Here is a 21,047-nt window from a genome sequence, read left to right as displayed (position 1 = left end):
GCAATTTAACCAACCTTTGACCTTTCTCAGCTATGCGACAAGCCATGCACAATTTATGTTTTTATATGCTGACTTTAAGGTATAGCTTGAACCAGTTTCAACAGCTGATTGTATGTGTTGCGAAACTCACCAAAGTAGTCAGAGGGTCCGAGGCGTCCGACCTCCACATACTCCTCGTTATCGGACCTACGCTGCAGAACCGAGGCTATTCCCTGGAGACAGAAAAGGAGAGGTGGAGGAAAGAGAGAAAAGGAAGAGACAAGAGAAAGAACAGCATGAGAGGGGGTGTGGGTGTAGAAGGGAGAGATGGGGTAAAGGAGGGGGTGGGAGAGAAAAGGAGGAGTTATTTAACAAATGGGTTGAAAATCGGCAGGAGGATTAAGCCAAGGAGAAATTCCTTTGCTTCATAGGAACGCAGGTGCACAGGATTTAGCCCACTTTCCAGTGGGACTGACACCTGTTCTGCGGGATGCTTATGAACAACAAAACTAAAAGCCACACACTCACATATTCCAACTGGATGGGTTATAGAAATTCAGATTGGTTCTGCTTCCTCCAGAGTGAAATAAATACAAACATCTAAGCCTTATGAGAGACTGACTGACTCCTCAGTGTCTCCATCACTTAATCCACTTGATCAGTATTGACCCACAAAGTGGAAATAATGATATTGTCCAAGACTGAGCTCCAATACAGTGTCCCTAAATGACCCTAAAACAACACACACTTCATGTACACACTTTCGTACGCTCCACTAGACTGTGGCTTTGCATGTCTCAAACCCACAGTCTACTCTGCATATACAAACACGCACAGTCAGGCATTAATAACACGAAACATAGACCCAGATGGACACAGATTGAAACACAAACCAGCACGCAGTTACCCATACACACATACAGTGAGAAAATCAACAGCTGATGTCTGCTGGACAGACTGACTGGGCTCTGAGCGGCTTGGATACGCTTATTACCGTCACCCGCTGGTTGCTGTTGTGTGACTGAATGTGTGAGTCATCTAAAAAGTATAATGCAGGAAATGTGATTTCCGTTTACTCTGCCCAACAGATGAGGACAGTTCAAGCAGCCGTATCTTGCAGCTGTTGGTTTACTCAGTGTTTGTGTGAATGTTTGATTGTTTATCAGTGCTATGAGGCTCAAATCTTGGAGCGTTCGATGCAGACAGTGAGCTTGACAACGTTTTTCTCCAAAGTATTGCTGTGTTTCTGTGATGGAGCATACGTTTGAACACATGCGTATGTTTTGACTGAGGTAAAACATGTGTTTTTAACGATGATGTCTAGATATTTACATGTACTCAAGTTCAACTGTAAATTGGTAGCAGGTAAGAAATCAGCAGGGGAACTTCCCAGCTTGTCTTGGACCGTGTTGTAAAACAGACTTGACCGTTCCAGCACTCTAATCCTTTTTTCTGCCCTCTCTGCTCCTTCTGCTGACCAGGCTTATAATGCTTAATATGAATATAATGAGCTTTAATGAGAACCCAAAACGGTCAGCTCACACAAAGGTGAGACTGTATTTTAGTGAAAGGGATATGTGTGTGAGTTTGTAATGAACTGTGGCGAAGTGGGGGATAATGTTCAGGTAAGCGGAGCATAGTGTGTGTGTGTGTGTGTGTGTGTGTGTGTGTGTGTGTGTGTGTGTGTGTGTGTGTGTGTGTGTGTGTGTGTGTGTGTGTGTGTGTGTGTGTGTGTGTGTGTGTGTGTGTGTGTGTGTGTGTGTGTGTGTGTGTGTGTGTGTGCGCGCATGCGTGCGTGTGTGTGTGTGAGAGAGGTGACCAACTGTCCCGTGATGCCATGACCACACACACACACACGATACAGCACGGTGAATCAAGCTGAGGGGCCGGGAACGAGGGCAGTCGTGGTGTGGCTGAGCCTGGCTGGAGGTAAGGTTAAGTGTTGTGGACAAGATACATGATGTTTAGTTTAAAAACGGTCCTTTATGTTGACTTTGACACTGCAAAACATGCACGATGCAGTAACAGTGATATTTAATTCCTCCAAAAGCAATTTAGCTTTTTGATGAGTCGATCGAGCAATAGCTGGACTGAAGAATAAGTCTCATGTCTATAATAATGCATCTACTATATCTGTTCTTATTTTTTGTTTATGCCTCATTGCAGATGTGAACTCAATACAGATACTTCACTATGGTAGTTGAATGAAGGTTATTGAATTACATTTTCATAAAGACCAACGAAAGAAAATCCCATAAAGTTATACCACTTCATTTGAGAATCACCCATGAATAAATTAATGTGCAAACACTGCAACAATCAGTGATTTCACTTCATCCTGTGCACCCGAGTGTAAAAGTGTTTTAAAACAGAGAGAGGATGTGAATGGGGGAGAGAACGACTGTTTACAACCAGTTGATTCCTTTCCTTTCCATTCATGTCCAAACAAAGAGAGTGAGACAGTGCAGCACCGTCATGTACAGTAGTTTATTGGTGAGCAGGCCTCTCCCAGTGTGGTCCAGATAACATCATGTACTGTACCACCCCAGGGCAGCGCTTTGCTCCACAGATATTTCTTTTATAAACATCCAAGATCCTCGTCACCATGCTTCCCAACGCAGAGTGCCAACAAAGAAAAGGAAACAACACTAAATGAAAAAAGACAAACAGGGAAGACAAACAAAAAGCATGAATAAGTAAAGTTGCAAATAAAGAAAGTGGGAAACGGTTTGAGTCAACATAAAGGGCAGCGGTTCTAAATTATCACTTATACGTGGTATAACAGGTCGGATACAAATCTTAAATTGCATAACCCAAAATGCCCTTTCACACCCACTCGTACTCATACCTACATACACATACACCTACATACACATACCACACGCAGAGCGTAGCAAGTCGGCTCGTGGTGACATGTCAAAATGTAGCATCCTGCATGGAACTTACAACCGTTAGATATACAACAGGCACAGAGAGGGAGAGGGAGAGGCACCAGCAGAGATGGAAGAGGAAAGGTGATATCCTGAGTAGCCTGTTCACGAGGCCACCCAGCACCGTGTCTGCACCTTCTCACTGAGACGTCAACGTGCACACAAAGTGTCCGCTCTTGCACGGCTTAAAGGTTGATTTAAAAAAGAGAAATAACGAGACAAAAATGATTTCTAACAAATAGGACCTGTTAACCTTTAGCTTTGTTCTTGTGACTGCATGCTCACACTCACACATGTCTTCATTCATTAACTGCATTGATCTTCAGTCTATGGAAGTGGTGTGGAGCTCCATGAGCTTAATTGCATTTCATAGGTTACAGTGGCAGTACATGTAGACAACCCACAGAGGATTTCTCTTCTGTGTGAGGGGGGGGACAATTTACATCCCCTCAGTGTGATTACTTTTGTGTTAGGTCAAAGGACAAATATGAAAAACACATTGAGTTGAAAGTGAATGCACAAGCTGGGGAACAACAGCTCTGATTTTACTCAAATTCATCTAGAGGCTAACAGGCATAGCACACGAGTCATATGACTTGGACTTGAGTAAGACTCAAGTCATGAGTCTAAATCACTCACTTTATTTGTATCAAAAAAGACTTGTTAGTACACGCACTGTGACATTTATGTTTCACCAGTGAACTGAAGATTGAAAATAGGACCATAATGATTGAGCCAAATTGCCGTCACATTGTCGTACAGAGAGGTTTGAAAGGGTTTACTTGTGACCTGCAAAAAGTGACTGACACATCACTGCAAAAAAGTTACAACTAAATATAAAAACTGAAAGGGATCGCCTATGAAGCAGCGTAGCTTTTTTTCTTTTCACCACTCTCACTGAAGTCTCTGATATTCATCAAGTTTCCTACTCCCTCCGTCTTACTCTTTTATTAGATGCAGCATAGGTGGCAGTGGTGACAGCATGGATGACAGGGTGCTGGTGTACAAGCATGAGGAAGAAAGAGAGAGTTAAGGTAATAAGCCACGAAGAAGGGAGGAAATAGCGGGAAGAAAGGAAGGAGAGGACACGAGGAAAGGTGCAGCCAAGTCTTTGCGGCCCTGGCGTTCTTTAAAGGCTTGTTTGTACAATATGAGAAAAAAATGTAAACATGTCACTTTTCATTAGGGCCCCATTCCCAACGAAAGTGATGTCTCTATACCTCCCTTTTGTTAATCCTCCCCATCAGCAGCATGTAATTAGTGATTGAGGGGTTTGTCTTTGGCCGATGCTCCAAAACCGCAGAAACAACAAGAGTTAGAAGAAACCGAATTAGTGGGAGGCGGGGGACAGAGAAATAAAATAAATAACCAGTTCTGACTGAGCAAAACGCTGATATTTTCATCTCAGAAGAAAGGCATGCACGTAAAAAAGAGAAGAGGATGACGAGTGAGGAAAGTTATTGCGAGACTGACAAAATCCCCGTCTCCCGCCTTACTTGTGGTCCCTTTCAGATCAACCTCTCGTTCCCTATACTGTATGTCCCTCCCTGCCCCCTGACTCATCCTTCCTCTCTCTATTTCTCTCTCTCTCTCTCTCTCTCTCTCGTCTCCCTCCCGGGAGGCTGGGTCTCCTGACCCCGTGTGAAAGTCAGCGACACACATTCCACCACAGTCCACCCTTCTCTGGGAAAGTCAGACCATGCTGCATGAGAGACGGGGAGAGAACGAGAAAGGGAGAGTGCGGAAGGGAGGGAGAGCTTAGAGGAAAATGTGGATAGGCAGGAGAAGGGGAAAAGGGATTAAACAAAGAGACACAAACTTGTGGAGGGTGAGGCTCACAGTGTCTGCTGGGACACTCACATACTGGGCTCCATCCCTGTCTCTCCTTCTTCCTCACTTCCTGCTCCGTCTCTCCATCCTTTAATCCCCAGGTTCCCCTGCATATTGTTCCTCTTTCCTCTCTGGCAATTAGAAGTCTCAGTTTGATGAGCAATGTTTTCCACACTGATTTAGGAGGGATTCACAGGTATGTTATGTATAATTGGTATAATTAAAGTGTATAAGCAACCCATTTTAGCATTATGCATTTCTATTTGTATATTCGCCCATCAGAACAACGCCGTCCACGATCGATTAACTACTGGAGTAGACAAACTCCACTCTTTCAACCTTAACCGTTCTGTTTTTGCAAGAAGAGTTTACTGACAATCAGGAAAACACAGAGCCCAATTCCTGAATAGAATCAATCCAGAGTTCACGATTAGACTCATTAAGACCTCTGCCGACACAATTCTGTCAATTTCCCACACCTAACTTGTTTTAATAAGTTGGGTTGTGTTGGTTAGCATTAGGTGTGTCTCTTTGCACACACATTCACAGAACCCCTTACACTGATGGTTCATGCATTTTTACAATAACTGCCATATTTCTGTCCAGTTTAACTGGGTTTTAGAAGATGTATTTAGCTCCAATTGGAGTGGTCATATAATGTGAAGTAAACACAAGATATTTACAGCACTGTCTATAAATTCATTAAGAATTAAAAACACTCTTCTTCTAATATACACACAAGTTGAATTTATAAGCATTTAAAAATTCTAACCGTACTTAATTGGCCCGGTACCAGTACAGTAGCTTATGTTGGCTAATGTAAGCAAAAATGCTGACAGATGTTTCTAATCAACTGATTCTACTGAGTCATGTCATCGGATGTATGACTCTATTTGTCTTGTACTACTGTAATACTAAGTTTGAACAATTTCCCATAACGTAAACTGGCCACTTCGAATGCTATTCATCATATGTAGAATTTGTCAAAACCGCCCTCACATCTGAAGTATAACGTAGGATGTTATGACATTTTGATCTTTATTTTTGGCAATCTTCCTGCCAACACATCATCCCCTAGGTATGCTCTTTGAGGGCTGCACAGCTTCGGTCTTCAGTTTATGCTTATTTCAGAGGACATTTACCTTTGTATACTTATTACTTTGCTCTTCAGTCTGGTTTTCATCAAGCAAAACACATGCTAAATTGGATTTACCTGGGTTTATGTTGAACTTCAACATTATTATAATTTGAATTTCGAATGTCATGCATTGAATGAGAGCCCAAAAACTAAAGAAAACATGACCGTCCAAATACTAACAGACTGCAAAATATATATTTCAAGTGAGTTATAACTTAGAGAGTGAACAAATTGTCGAAGAGGAGAAATGTGGTTCTGCAAGGAAACAGGTGAAAAGAGAGAACAGAGCAGCATAAAAGAGGGATAAAGACGAAAACTCCCATGCATTGCCTGTAACCAATCCACAGCTCACACTACATATTGTTGGACATTAGATAGATAGAGCAACTGACAGAGAGAATCACTGTCCCGTTAGAATAATGAGAGAGGGGGCCAAACGACCGCAGATTGGGTGCCCGGCTTAGAAAGGGCCCTCTTGACTTGATCCTGGTGAAAGCCGTGTAAGTATGGAGTTAATCAAAAGTGTGTGAGGATGACAGGCAGGGGGGCCCTTCATGGAGCTGCACCAGGGGCCCCAGCTATACAAAGCCTGCAGTGTGGGGGGGAGGGGGGGTGCTATTCACACAGAAGGGGAAGGGGAACAACACCAGGTAGTCTGTCCACTGGTGGCAATAAACTGAAATCAGTTCCGAGAGCCCATCAACGTCTCTGCATGATGACATCACACACGTGTGTACACACACACACACACACACACACACACACACACACACGTGTACACACACACACACACACACACACACACACGTGTACACACACACACACACACACACACACACACACACACACACACACGTGCACACACACACACACACACACACACACACACACACACACACACACACACACACACACACACACACACACACACACACACACACACACACACACACACACACACACACACACACACACACACACACACACACACACACACACACACACACACACACACACACACACACACACACACACACACACCTTACCTCTGTTATAATGAAGAAGTCGTCGCCAGGATCTCCTTGCACCACTATCTTCTCTCCATCCTCAAACTGAACGGGCTCCAGAGAGTCGGCCACAGTCAGACGTTCCCACTTGTCCAAAGACTCTGTCGTATCAATAAGGATAATGTGTTATTCACCAAAATGGTTGCAACAGTTAATACACAAATGTACATGATTCATTTTTTCATTTCATTTCAAACCTTTATTTATACAGATAAATCCCATTGAGATCATTGATCTCTTTTTCAGGGGAGACCTGTTCAAGTAGTTCCACATGAAACATAAAAACATAAATAGAACAACAAAAGGACATCATACAGCATCATTTACATAATTATCCACATAAACAGGTACCAATAGCTTCCGATTGAGTAGCATCCAACCGAGCTTTAAAAACATTTAGTGGCACCAGATTGTTCAGTTTCCATTTAATTTGCAGACTATTCCAAGACAGAGGAGCTGCGCATCTAAAAGCTGTCTTCCCTAAAACAGTCCGAGCTGTTGGCACATTTAATAAAACCTCAGCATTCGATCTCAGGCAGTAGCCACTTACAATTCTCCGAGAGATCAGGGTGTGTGTGTGTGTGTGTGTGTGTGTGTGTGTGTGTGTGTGTGTGTGTGTGTGTGTGTGTGTGTGTGTGTGTGTGTGTGTGTTCTCCATGATCTAAGAGGATGGCCATCGCTGGAAGTCCAGTAAATCGGTGGGAACAGTAATTCCTACCCCGTGCTAATCCAGTCATTCATCGGGGACCATTACATCTCAGATGCCCCTGCCTCCTCCCTCATCTCATGGAGCCAAAACAAAATGACACTAACTCCTAAAGCTGTGAGGCCTAAGCTCCACTGATTCTGGGGTGTGGTGCCACAGAGCTTCCCTGTGTGTGACCATCAAATCACAGAAATATCTAAAGTTTAATCCCCGAACCAGTCCAGCTTCCTTGAAAGAGACGCATGCTAAGGGCTAACCGGCGTAGATTAACGCATCTGCTTGAGGTTTATTATCGTGAATATGTCATCAGTGGCTGTGATACATCTAGGGTTAGATGTAGAGGGTGATCTAATGCTACTGGATTTCAACTGAATATATCCCCCCCGTGATTGTAAAATACCATTCAGTCACACTCCAGAGAGAGTGTACTATAAAGAAATATTACATGAATTCAAATGTTATACAATACATCAGATTATTACTATTTAGATTAGCGAAACCTTAAAAGAAAAAAAATGTTTACCCCAAGGCTCTTGTAAATTTAGAATTCCCTTGAATGCACAAAAAGTGAATTGACCATTTTGTGAATGAGTCCTGCCGAAACCCGAGATAGGATATAACTTTTTCAGTTTTGTTGATCCTCAGAGCCAGTGGCGACAGCTGTCTTTCCGACTGTCCAACCACATGCACAGTGACGTGGTTAAGCCCGGGATATTTCTAGAAGCCGTTGGTATTCAAACAGAAACCAAAAACACAGACGGTCACACATATTCACAGGGAAAGATATTCCAACCAGAGAAGTTTTGAGCAACTCTTTAACATATTGATATTTATAGAAAGAGGATCTACAAATAACCAAATACCTCCACATAGATGATTCAAATAAGCTTATCCTACTTTCACAATTTGGTAGATCATTCTTTACTGATCTTAAAGTCTATATTGCTGCAGTGAAAACACTCCTCCCTTTAGTTTTGTCTAGATAAAAGCACGATTCAGTGTTTGATTTGACGAAGACATGAGTTAGGGGCGTAAAACTTCAGAAGAATCTCTTTGTCGGAGACTGTTGTCTCCCGATGAGCTCAGTTACTGATCCCAGTGTCCGTCTGTTTGTGTGTGGGTGTAAATGTGTATGTTCTTAGGATTAACTAAGGTGAAGTCTGATCAGTTGGAGGTGTCCAGTGTCCCCTCTGATGGGGCCGTGGTGTCTGCCGGCCCCAGATGGATGTCCTCTGTCTGGCTGCAAGCTAAAGGCATCAGGTCCTATAGAAGTGATCCCTAACAGCTCGGGATGTAACATTATACACAAATGTGCTGACTTAAGAACCTACATTTCACGCTTCGCAGAGTCTGCACCCACTTGGATCCCCTCGCTCCCAGCGAACATAGTACGCACACAGGGAATTGCCCACTGGGATGTGTGACAAAGAACATGTTGTTTCACCCCCCCACATCACTCCTCGACATCAAGGGCTTGTACCCAATTTCGTGGCTATCTTAAAAATCAAAGACAAACAAAAACACTACCGCCTCCTTCCCCTCCTCCAATTCAAAGAGGTGGAGGGGAGAAGCCGGGCGACAAAAAAAGGAATGAAGAGAGGAAAAGCACTTCGAAGAAGGGAGGCGGGCATTTGAATACAGGCCTTGACAAGGCTGTCAAAAAGAGAGACTCAGAAGAAAGGAGGTGAATGAAAAGAGAGTGGATCTCGCAGAGACGTTCTCATAAGACCTGAATTGAGTGTATGTGTTTACTCAGCCAGCTAATAACTCTGTACAGGGGGCACGGCCTTACTCTACACACCACACACACACGATCAAGTGGAATGGGATGGGATGTCAGTTCCAATTGCAACTCGTTTGAAAGTCTGAATACATCTCATTCTCCATTGCGGCCCGAGTCGGCTGGTGTTATCTAAATTCCAGTGGTAAAAGCGAGGCTTATCTTAATTCGCAATTTTTTAATTGTCAACACAGCGACAATGCAGAATGTGACTGGCTTTATTATAAACAGTGCAAGAAGATTAGGACTGTACACAGACCTTACTCAGCCATGGGCCTTGTGTGACAACGTGCGCCTGTGTTTATGTGGGCTAATCTACAGTATATGTTGCAGACGGCAGATTTAACTGCCTGCACTCTGGACCCTCTGACCCGGTGTTTAAAATGAATACGAACCGTGGCATGAAGGGGCAAACATCCCCTGCACTACACTCAATGAATGCCGAAATAAACAGTTAGACAGAAGCTGACATCATTATCAAGTTTTTACAGTTTTTGCTAGACTTACCAAGGATGGAGACCTTGCTGAGGAACTCTTCGTACATCTTTCTCTTCCTCAGTGTGCTTCCCTGTAAGACAACAAGAGGAGAGACATCCACCATCACACACTGTGAAAGGCTGGGAGCATTACAAACACAGCATACAAATTACACATGTGGTTACTCTGCAAACTATTGTGATCACAATACATTTAAGGTTTTCCCTGAAACTGCCTTTCAATGGTTCTAATTTGTTAAAATACAAATAACTATTAGTTGGGAAATGCTGCTAAGAAACTACTAAGTTTTGAAACTGTACATGTTTGGTGAACAAATAAAATAGGGAGCATCCTTAGTTCACAAACAGTAAACCTTTTTTTGGAACTAAAACGTTGTTTTTACCTTTGTTACACTTTCATTCTGTTAATATATGGTCTATGTAACATGTCTCTCTTTCATACATTTATCACTAAAATATGTTATTCTACTGTAACATTTATTTTGTAACGCAACTAACCAATTGGTCTTGAAAGCTCATTTGAACATGTTGTAAATGATATTTTGAATGCAGTTCATGGGGTCACACAGGAGGCGTGTATGACTTGTGTGGTAACGTTCATTGCATGTGGGTGCCGTGTGTGTGGCCCACCCCACCCACCAGGCATGGGGACTTTCCCCTCTCTGCCTCTGCCATGAGCATCAGGTGCTTCCTGACAAGTCTAGACCCAGAGGACCCCTGCATTTCTCCTTTTCCCCCCCACCTTAGATGCACAGAACCATCCGGAGAGATCGGGGGCATAAAGTGGAACAGAGAGAAGGAGGAGAGATGATATAGTCCGCCCTGTGTCTGCTTCTGTATATGGAAATGATATATTGAGGCTTGGGGTGTCTTTAGTGCATAAGTGCCTGATTCCCGCTGCTGCCTCTAATTTCATATAATTTCACATTTTGTCTTAAAAGGGGAGAAAATATTCCCAAGTGAGCCAATGTCAAGCTCAAAGCCGTAAACAACTTGATTAAAGGAATTCTAGCCTGCATCGCCTCCCTCCTGGATGAATGATTATGAGTGTGTGTGTGTGTGTGTGTGTGTGTGTGTGTGTGTGTGTGTGTGTGTGTGTGTGTGTGTGTGTGTGTGTGTGTGTGTGTGTGTGTGTGTGTGTGTGTGTGTGTGTGTGTGTGTGTGTGTGTGTGTGTGTGTGTGTGTGTGTGTGTGTGTGTGTGTGTGTGTGTGTGTGTGTGTGTGTGTGTGTGTGTGTGCGTGCGTGTGTATTTTGTGTGTGTGTTTGTGTGTGCAAAGCGTGGAGTTTGTTTTAGGTTCTGTCATTTTCGCTTAGCTGTATTTGCAGAGAAGACACTCCAGTACATGCACTACATGCTTTCTGCAGGTCTCCCTTGAAAAAGAGATCATTGATCTCAATGGGATTTTACGTGGATAAATAAAGGTTTTGAATTGGATTGAATGCTCATTAAGCAAGCAAATATAAACACTCACACATGTATACTGTGCCTCTAACACAATCTCACACACACCCACAAACACACACTCACATGCACCTTCCACAAAAATGTTGTGTTGGTCTCTTGGTTTCATAGAGCTCCTCAGACAGGCTTGCTGAGCTTAAAGGCTTACCATGCATACATAACATTACATTACATTACACAGCAGGTCTGAGTTATGCTACTGGTAGGAAGGGCTGGGTGGGCCAACATGAGGGTGGAAGGAATGAAAATTATACTTTTCAGAAATTCTGATTCTGATGTCATAACTTATTTTGTTGGTGTGCATCTTTTTTGTCTTTGAAACTGTCCTTCTCCTTTCTTTCTACTTGGGAGGGCCTGAGCACAAGCCTCACATACAAAAGTCCCTTACTCCTGCTGGCCATAATGCTCCTCCTGTGGTTAAAGATGAACCAGCCTCCGTGTCTGCTGCCTGTCTTTGAGGTGGAATCATCAAAGGCTTGAGGTATGGAGCGAAGCCAGTTTAAACCCACCATACCTTACGCCTCATCACCATTACCTTCATCTATGTCCAACATAAAAACACATACACCCCCCACATCCCTCCGCATCTCTTGGTATCATTTCTCCTTGTCTCCTTTCGGTCTGTTTTCTGTTTGTTGACGGTGGTCTGTCAGTTTGTAAAGCTTTGTCTGTAGCTGTGCCTGTTTAAGAACAAAGATGACACAAAGAGGTGGGTATTGTATGACTGGCATCAACACAATGGAGAGAGTGTTAATCCCATGGAATGGTATTACATATTTGACTAAATGCACTCCTGGGTAAGGAGGAGAGGAGGATGTTGGGGGTTTTGTGTTACAAGATAACTGACATGTTCTCTCGTGGAAGCAGCGTCAAGACCACTTCTGATAATGCTGACATCGGTGTGTATATGTTTTTCATTGGGTGATGGTAAAACGTCCAGGGTAAAATAATCTACAGATGAACATGTACTGCACTAAAATAGGTCTGGAATACAAATATTTATCAATGAAATATCTTTTAAATGTTAAATATAACTGCCTCACAGTTGTATGCATCCACCAACCAGTCAAATTCCAATTTAGTTTGATTTCTGTCTAAAATGCAATTACATCTTATTAGATATTTGTCAGTTAATCAATTCACCTTTAAGTCCAAGAGGACATTGGTGCCAAATGTTATGAAATTGCTTTCACGAGAATGGGACAGACGCAAGGACCTATTGATTAAAATACAAATATATTCAGCTCTATTTGAGAAACATCCCAAAACATTTGGGAGCTTTATATTACAATGGACTGCACCCAAGATCATTTGCATCATGGTTTGTGAACTCCAATCGGATCGACGAAAATCGAAATGTAGCATCATTGACAAGCATTAAAAAATAGCAAGAGTTGCAACTGGCAAAAGGTTTGGTGGTCGCAACACTTTAATGCAAACAGCGAACGTTGATAACCTTTGAGGGATGTAGTTGCTCAAGATGGTACAATTAATCCGAATATGTCAACTTGTGTAGTTCACTATAAATACAAACACGTAAATCTTCCCTGTCAAGTTATTAATTACGATCCAGCAGCGGAGCAGGACAAGATAGCTGCAGCTCACCTTCCAGAGCTCCTGACTAACTAGCTGCAGACACAAGCACTCCGCATAATTTCACTGGGAAACACACACACACACACACACACACACACACACACACACACACACACACACACACACACACACACACACACACACACACACACACACACACACACACACACACACACACACACACACACACACACACACACACACACCCACACACACACACACACACACACACACACACACACACACACACACACACACACACACACACACACACACACACACACACACACACACACACACACACTTAGACACACAGAGAATGCTCCTTGTGTTGGCCTGAGACGTTGCCAGAATACCTCTCTTTATAAAAACAGCTTTACAAACCGTTGACAGCAATAATTAACTACAGGTTCACATAATTGAATTCTGCTTCACCCCGTCTTTCCTCCTGCTGCTGCTGGAAGGAAAGAAGGAATGACAGCCGGAGAGAAAGAGAGGGAGGGAGGGAGAATCCTCTCAAAGAAAGGTTACCAGGGCAGACTGTGCCCTCGGTTAAACTATGTGCTTAAGAGGTGACATGAGTGCTGGGCAGGCCAGTGCCAACTTTACATTGAGCTGAAAGGTCCAAACACAGACCGTCCTCCATCTCTGTGGGCTCAAACAGTGTGGCACAAAGCCGGATGGCCACTGCTGCTTCACACTTCAAGGCTCAGATGCACAGGATGTTTGGAAGCTTAATTTGAGCATATCTAATATATTTGGTAAGGTGTTGGAAACATTTTAAGGAAGTATTTAGTTGGGCATGGAAACAGTAATGAAAAAGTGTGTGGATGTGTGTGTGTGTGTGTGTGTGTGTGTTTCCAGTTTAAACATTTAGACATTCCTGCTAGATAAGCTCCTGGAGCTGGAAGTGTGTGTCGAGGCATTAGGGTTGACTCTCCTTCACATAGCCTCTCTCTTTTCCCCTTTCTTCGTCTCCCAACATATCCAGAGAGACATTAAAAAAGGTAGAATAGACCTGGAGGTGAAGGTGATTTGGTTTTTGATTACGTATATTTAGCGTTTGAAAAAGAAATCAACACTTTTGAGTGTTTTAAGGAGTCTTAAGTGGTTGAGTGGGAGAATATATTGCATGTAAAGGACCACAAATGATAAGAGTGTAACGTCTGCCGAACCATTTGAATAACATATATTTTGACATATAAAAGACCAACCTGTAGATATTTGGAAGAAAACGTAGAGTCGAACAAGTGACGCTAAAGTTACTCAAAGTGTTTTCTCAAGTAGAGAGAGGAAGTGTGTAGATGTTCGTACCATGAGGATGCGCCGGTAGCTGTCTCGGTCGATGCCCCACAGTTTCAGATCCGTCTTGGCCTTCACGGTAGCAGCTCTTGGAGTCCCATAGATCAGGGCCAGCTCTCCAAAACTACCTCCTTCTCCAATACTGGTCACCCACTCCCCGTTCACGTACACCTGCAGACGGAACAAGAAACAGAATGATGGGGAGAGAGTCATTTATTTTACGCCTGAAGGATGGCAATCAATGCTTTGTAGACTGTGAACATTCAAACCATCTTGAGATAGATTTCCAACCTTCCCCTCTACCTCTCCTTAGTATCCGGGCCGTTTGACATGCTCACTGGGCCTGTCCCTGAGCATTTGATCCCCACTAAGCCCTCAAATGAGACACTCTAAAATGGCCCTCTATCCTTCCCATCTCCCCGTTCATCCCTTTATTTCCTTTTACCTGTCTTTTTACGACCTACCCTTTGATTTAGAAGTGATGGAGGACAGAAAGCAGTGAAGGACCTTGTGGGTCTACTCAGTATGGCATTCACAGGGTTGTCCATCTACATGCACAAACATGCACGTCTCCATCTAGGCCAGCCACTATAGCACTACAGACAATGCAACCTCATTGAGCCTCGCTCAGGCTGTCTCTAGTTTCACCTGTCGACACACTATCCACCATCTTGTTGACTTAAAAACACAGAGAGAAAGGAGAGAGCGAGGGAGGGTTTGTCCCTTCGGTAGCTGTGAATTGCCAAAACTGTTGCAAGGCATTATTCAAAGGCTCAGAGAAGACCACAAGGGACTTATATTTACTATAACCTGTGGTGTGCTTCAAAGGGATGCAGAGCTCTGGCTACGGTTACGTCAGGCTTAGAAGAACAATCATATAAGTGTTGCAAAAGTGTTACATCATAGCGTACAGTACAGGTAATATGTTGTCACTCCACAGTTTCCCGTTACACTCCTTAAAAACTCTTGATCTGTTTGTTTGGTCTTCATTGTTGTACAACTGATCCTCTAAGGTTCCACAGACACTTTCATGTATTTCCTGGTCAGGTGGAGCTGTATCAAATGCTTGAACAATCAGCAAGAAGTCCTAACTGGATCAAGTATGCACTAGTAAAGCTTGAGTAAAAACGTATAGTATGTTCAGACTTAAATTGGAAACACTTGTACTGTATCAAGTCAGCACTGTGCATGAGGAAAAATGGAGTTCATCATAAAACAATTCAAGTCCTAAACCGTGTATGCTGTTGCACATGTCACTGGATTTTCAACATGGGAATATCTGCAGTAAGCTGTGTGCGCCTGCTGGTAATTAAGTAGCAACAAATCAAAAGTCCTGGAAGGCGGATTAGCAGTCAGTGTTGCATTTCTGTTTGTAGTTAGGCTCCTCTGTGCATCCCCTGTTTCAATGTGTGAGTGAGGGTATCTATTTGTTGTCTTTTTGGCAGCAGATGTTTCATTTGATTTAAAAAATACCACATTTACTTTAAAAGCAATACTAATTAGGGCTGTCAAAGATGAGATAAGCAAATGTGTAAAAATAGTACATAATCAAAAGTACTAATACTTGGATTTTGTTAAAAGCAAAGTAAATATATAAATAAAATACAATAAATGAATAGCTATTGAATAGATATTTGTCAAGGTTTGAAATGAAATGAAATTGTTTTGTGTTGTTTGTGATTTCCAACAATTCTGTACCTTTGGTAAATCATGCAATTCATCACGATTAATATTTAAATCGACTGAAGGCCCTAATGTCAATAAGAGCATAACTGCTCCATCTAAATGTGAAGGTACTTAAGTACATTTTTCGGGTCAATAATGTGGCCTTTTTGGCAGATTAACTAAAGGTGTGCGGCTGCTGTGGTGGGGAAAGACGAGGCTGAACTTACAATGGGGTTTAATGGAGACATGTTGAAAGTTGTTCACTCACTCCATGCCCTCAAGAGACATTTTTTTTAATTTTTTTGCTTAATTATTTTAAATTTGTCAAGCTACGAGATGTTTTCCTACGTTTGTCATGCAAAATGATGTCTCCGGAGTGTAGGGTTTGGGAATTATGGCAGGTTTAAAAATAAATATGAAGGCAAATTTCAAGCTGTCCTCCACTCTACTGTAGCTGTGACATCAAGCACTCTAGTGTTAACGAGCTGTGCAATACACACTAATGTTAAAATCTGCCTCTTTACCAAGGTCTGAACAATGTTTAATATTTCTAAAAGTATGAATCTGATTTAAGTTGTGTTACACGAATAATGTCAGAAAGATGTGAAACATTTTAAAGTTGGAATGAGGTTTCTGAGTGAAAGTATGAAGGAGCAGTTAGCAGTTGAAGTCGCATAAAGATTTCTCAAGTCTGAAGAGTTTCTCCATTGACTTACATGTTAAAAATGTGATGTATTATGGGATGTATCTCTGGAATTATGAAAGTTATGAATGAGAAAAGTAATAGTAATCGATTCCCGGCCGAGCTGAACGTTTTGATGTTCGAACGGAGTTTCTGCGATGTGGAATGTGGGAGAAGAATGCTCTATCAGCATTCCCACTAAATCATCTGTGATTTAGAGATAATGTGTAACACTTAATCTCTCTTATTAAGCATTAAGTAGCACTGCATAAACATTTATACATAGTTGATGACATTAAAATGTAGTTCTAGGCAGATATAAGGATGTTTTAAAGTGTGTCTTTATAATTATTATTATTTTATATAATTACATTTATATAAACAATTGTACTGCTATTAATTATCTCGACAATTGCATCACCTCACAATACAATAAGTGTAAGTCATAAATTATTAAGTGGATTATTCAGTGTTTTTATACTACTTACATATACAGTACTAATAGGAGAACCTGAAATGTCACCAGATACTCAGTTAATTACAGTTTATTACAAATAGCATTTTTTTCCAACAAGATCATCTCACATTTTGGAATGAAAGCTTTAATTTCCTTTGTGGTGCACCCATATAAATACAGGCCAATGTCTGTAAGTGAATACATTTGTGTGCAGACATGGAGGGGTGTTTAACGCAGTGGCAGTGGTTGTGAGCTTTCAGGCAGTTTATTGGATGCTAGCAGATTTACACCCCTGTCTAATGAGAGACATCTCAACACTTTAATAACCTCGGCACTGAGCTTGAAGTAGTTTAGTGCCTGAGCTGTGGCTGGGAGGCAGCAGCTGACTGCAGCGAGAGAGGGGTGGCATGTCGGGAGAGGGGACAGACACACAGAATACAACTGGTGAGTATAAGAATAGGGGTCTTCCTCAACTTGGGGGCAGAATGATAGGACCCTGGCTGTGGGAGGAGGGGATCTGCAACTGCTTGACTGAGCTCCAGAATAACTGTGATTTTATCATGAATATTATAAAGACAGTATCATGTAAAAAAGCATTAATATTCAATTTCAGCCAATATGTCGCTTCAGCTAGCTACAGCATTTTCCAACCGTACTGTAAGTAAAAAGGACAAACTTTTGGTAAAAGGAAAAACTGTTGCACCCAATAAACCAGGCGGTTTCAGCACACTGCCTGGTTGGAAAAAGACAAGCCACAGACTGTAAGATTAGTGGTGAAAACAAAAACAATGTTTCCAAGAAAAAAGGTCTCCGTGGGAGTAAGATTATCACACACTAACTGATAACTAAGAAAGAAAGAAAAACATTCATGGAGGAAAAAGAGGAGAATATCACGATAACAATTTGGAGGAAAAAATTCAGACTAAACAGTCTTCATCAGGCCTAAATAAACAATTATTTCAATAAAAACGTGTTCAGTCTAATGAAGCTGAGAAGATATAATCCAGAGTGTGGAAATGATCATCTTTTTCCTTTACTAAATGTCCTATTTGCGTCTTGCCTAAATATAGCAATGGATATGCACACAGACAAACCATTATAACCCATTAGTGTTTTATTTGAATCTTAACATAACAAGCATTAATTTGTTCTAATCACAAGACATAATCTAAAAACAATGGAGGTCAATGCAAAACTGTTTGGTAAGAGTTAGATGTTATGAAATCTTATAATCGCGGCACTATCTCAGTATCTGTAAACGTCCTTCTCTTTGTCTCTCAGGTGGGACGACTGTATCAGCACCCTCAGTTTGCCAACGTGCTTCTCTCCTCTTACCCACCTTGTCTGTGCTCACCGCTGTAAACTGATAAGGTCACTTCCTGTTTAACTTTCCATCAGCTCCTGTTTAATCTCTCCACTTAACTCTATCGCTCTGCGTCAGGCTCGCTAAGACAAAAGGCGTCCTCAGTTTGGCTGCCTTCTCAGTGCGCTGGACTCTCTAGCGCCATGTTCAGATTGCCATCGGAGTGGAACCACACTTTCAAGAGAACAAAACATGAGGGAAATCCAATACAACTTGCCCATTGTTAGAAGGAAACATTGTCTCAACATGTGGGGAGAAGGCTTGGTATCCCGAGAGTCAAAATCCTTCTCAAGTTACACCTTCCACAGGTGAATAAAAGCTCATATTGGCACGATGCATACTGGAATATCAATTTGTAATGATTTACTTTTAAACTAATATAAAATATTCTTAAGAGAAATAAGTGTTTGTTTTATGTGTGTTTGTCTCCCCATTGGCCACTTACGTCCACTTCACCTTGGTCAATCACATAGAAGTTGTCTCCTTCATCGCCTGGAAGGGAGAGACAAGGAGAAACACAGGAGTTTATGAGAGAGCCGGGGGAACGCATGCAAATGACCTGAAGCCAGCAGGAAAGCTACACTTCCTATTACTTCCACCTGCTGCTTAAGATCTTTAAGACTTTCTTCAAGGTTTTTTCAAACTTCTTGGGCTTAAACAGATTTAAATTATTTGTTAAACACTTGTTAGGATCTGTTTATTTTATGTTTTATTTTGGAATTGTCTAGGACTGTCGGCTTCCTGTTTTTCATTCAAGGATGAATCAACCCCCTGGTTGCGTTCCAATAGTCCATTTAGCTTAGGAACCTTCCTAACCAAGTGAAATGACCCGGAAGTACGTCAGTGGCAGCCATGTTAAGTGCCGTTCCAATTCTCCAAATGAAAGGAAAGGAGGTTTCAAACTTCCTTTATAACCTCCTTTAGCTTAGGAACCACTGGACCTCCCTTGACGAAAGGAGAGGAGAAAATGCTGCCCCACAATGCATTGCAGCCGCAGCATTTGCCGTCACTCAACAGTCGGCCGTTCACGGAAACAACCGATTATGACCGAGAAATTATATCATGAACGTTACGGTGCTTATTAAGCATTTTAAAACGTATGTGGTAAGTTGCCAAAGTGCTTTGTTCTGAACGTTCATCAGTATTATAATCAAAAGAGAAATATGAACGTTAGTTTTTACTGAAATTATCAAATAAAGTCAACATTTCACAGTCTTTACTGAGCTGTGTGGAGTTTGTTCAACTTTTAAAAGATGTTTGAATGGTGATATACACAGTGATAGATGTTAAGGACAAATGTTTATAATAAATACATTTGTATTGATTTTAAGATATTTTCATAGTTCATACAATCATATGTATTGGGATAATTTGTATTAATGTGGACCGGAGGGAGAGGGGGACGAGCATAAGTTTCACTTTCCTTTTTTATTTCAATTCCAACTTTGGTCATGAGGAATATGTTTCTCTGTTGTCCACGTTCATAAAGCAAAGCAACAGCATCAGAGCACGGTGCAGAGTCTCTAGATGAGTTCACAGTAGTCCCTCGTTCTTATTGAACATCCAGGTTGTAGTCCGCTGTATAGAAAACTGTGGTTTCCATAGTTCCCCCACAGCAGCAGACGCACATTCATGACGTCCGCTGGCGCATCATAAACACGTCGGATAGCGAAAGTGCATTCGGATTCTCTAAAGTACCACAGTCTCTTCTCCTAAGTCCTTTTGAATTCTCCTATCCACTATCCCTTAACCCCGTGACGTTTCACTCAGAGGTCAAGGAATAGGAGATAGGGTTAGCATTTAGGAGCTGACTTTTGGATTATCGGAACGCAACCCCTGTCTGTCATGTGTGTATTTGTTTCCTGTCTGTCTTTTCCCGCCTGTGTGATTACCTGATTCTGTTCACCTGTATCTTTGTGTTTTCCCTCCCCTACCCAGCTGTGTCTTGATTGGCCATGTGTGTATTTAAGTTCTTGTTTTCTGTTGGGGTTTTGTGGGTTCCTTTTTGTGCTTAGAGGGAGAGGGAGTTCCTGTCTGGTTTTTTGTTGATCCTGTTTTTTGTTGATCCTGTTTTATTTGCTGTTAAACAATCGTCTGTCTGCACTTGGGTCCTCCCTGCGCTGCTCAACCGTAACAACACTTGGAGTACCCATTTTTGAACCTACAGTAAGGACAAAAATAAACCTGAAACTTCTACATAAACCCACACATATGTACATGTTCTTATACTCTCATCATCCTTTGTGTCAACATCCCTTCTCCTTAATAAGAGTTCTGGGTTTATGGTCTTGCTATTATTTTTCTTTTGGTGGTTATTCATTACCCCTGAAAGCATCAGGGCAGACCCAGCGTCAAAGATGCCGCTTTCTCCTCCAGAATGCATATTTCACTGGACCTGCCAATATTTCGGTGAAAATGGGCTCTCGCCATCAAACAGCAGCGCTTTCAACCGCTGCTTGAGTAGCTTAATAGTGGAAACTCTGAAACAGAAGTGCTTGAGCATGCAGAGCGAAACCACCTGAGCACGAATTCAAGAGAATGATTCAGAGTAATATATGCAACAGACGTCAGCTGGTTTGAGACATTGCTAAT

At 42.0% G+C, this 21,047-nt stretch overlaps 1 protein-coding gene across 2 annotated transcripts in view; it reads right to left on the bottom strand.

Annotated features, from left to right (window-relative positions):
- Positions 1-21,047, bottom strand: part of prkar1b (protein kinase, cAMP-dependent, regulatory, type I, beta) — a 62,228-nt gene that overhangs the window by 1,809 nt on the left and 39,372 nt on the right. For both annotated transcript variants that reach the window (XM_034089942.2, XM_034089943.2), the window contains 5 exons: positions 18,901-18,947; positions 14,301-14,459; positions 9,938-9,998; positions 6,924-7,045; positions 131-212 (listed from right to left, as the gene is read on the bottom strand). In XM_034089942.2, the coding sequence (XP_033945833.1) occupies positions 131-212; positions 6,924-7,045; positions 9,938-9,998; positions 14,301-14,459; positions 18,901-18,947 (471 nt within the window). The remainder of the gene's footprint in view (positions 1-130; positions 213-6,923; positions 7,046-9,937; positions 9,999-14,300; positions 14,460-18,900; positions 18,948-21,047) is intronic.

This window comes from Pseudochaenichthys georgianus, chromosome 8, assembly GCF_902827115.2.
Source record: "Pseudochaenichthys georgianus chromosome 8, fPseGeo1.2, whole genome shotgun sequence".
Classification (NCBI taxonomy): Eukaryota; Metazoa; Chordata; class Actinopteri; order Perciformes; family Channichthyidae; genus Pseudochaenichthys; species Pseudochaenichthys georgianus.
Note: the sequence above shows the minus strand (reverse complement) of the source record. Positions and strands in the feature narration are given on the sequence as shown.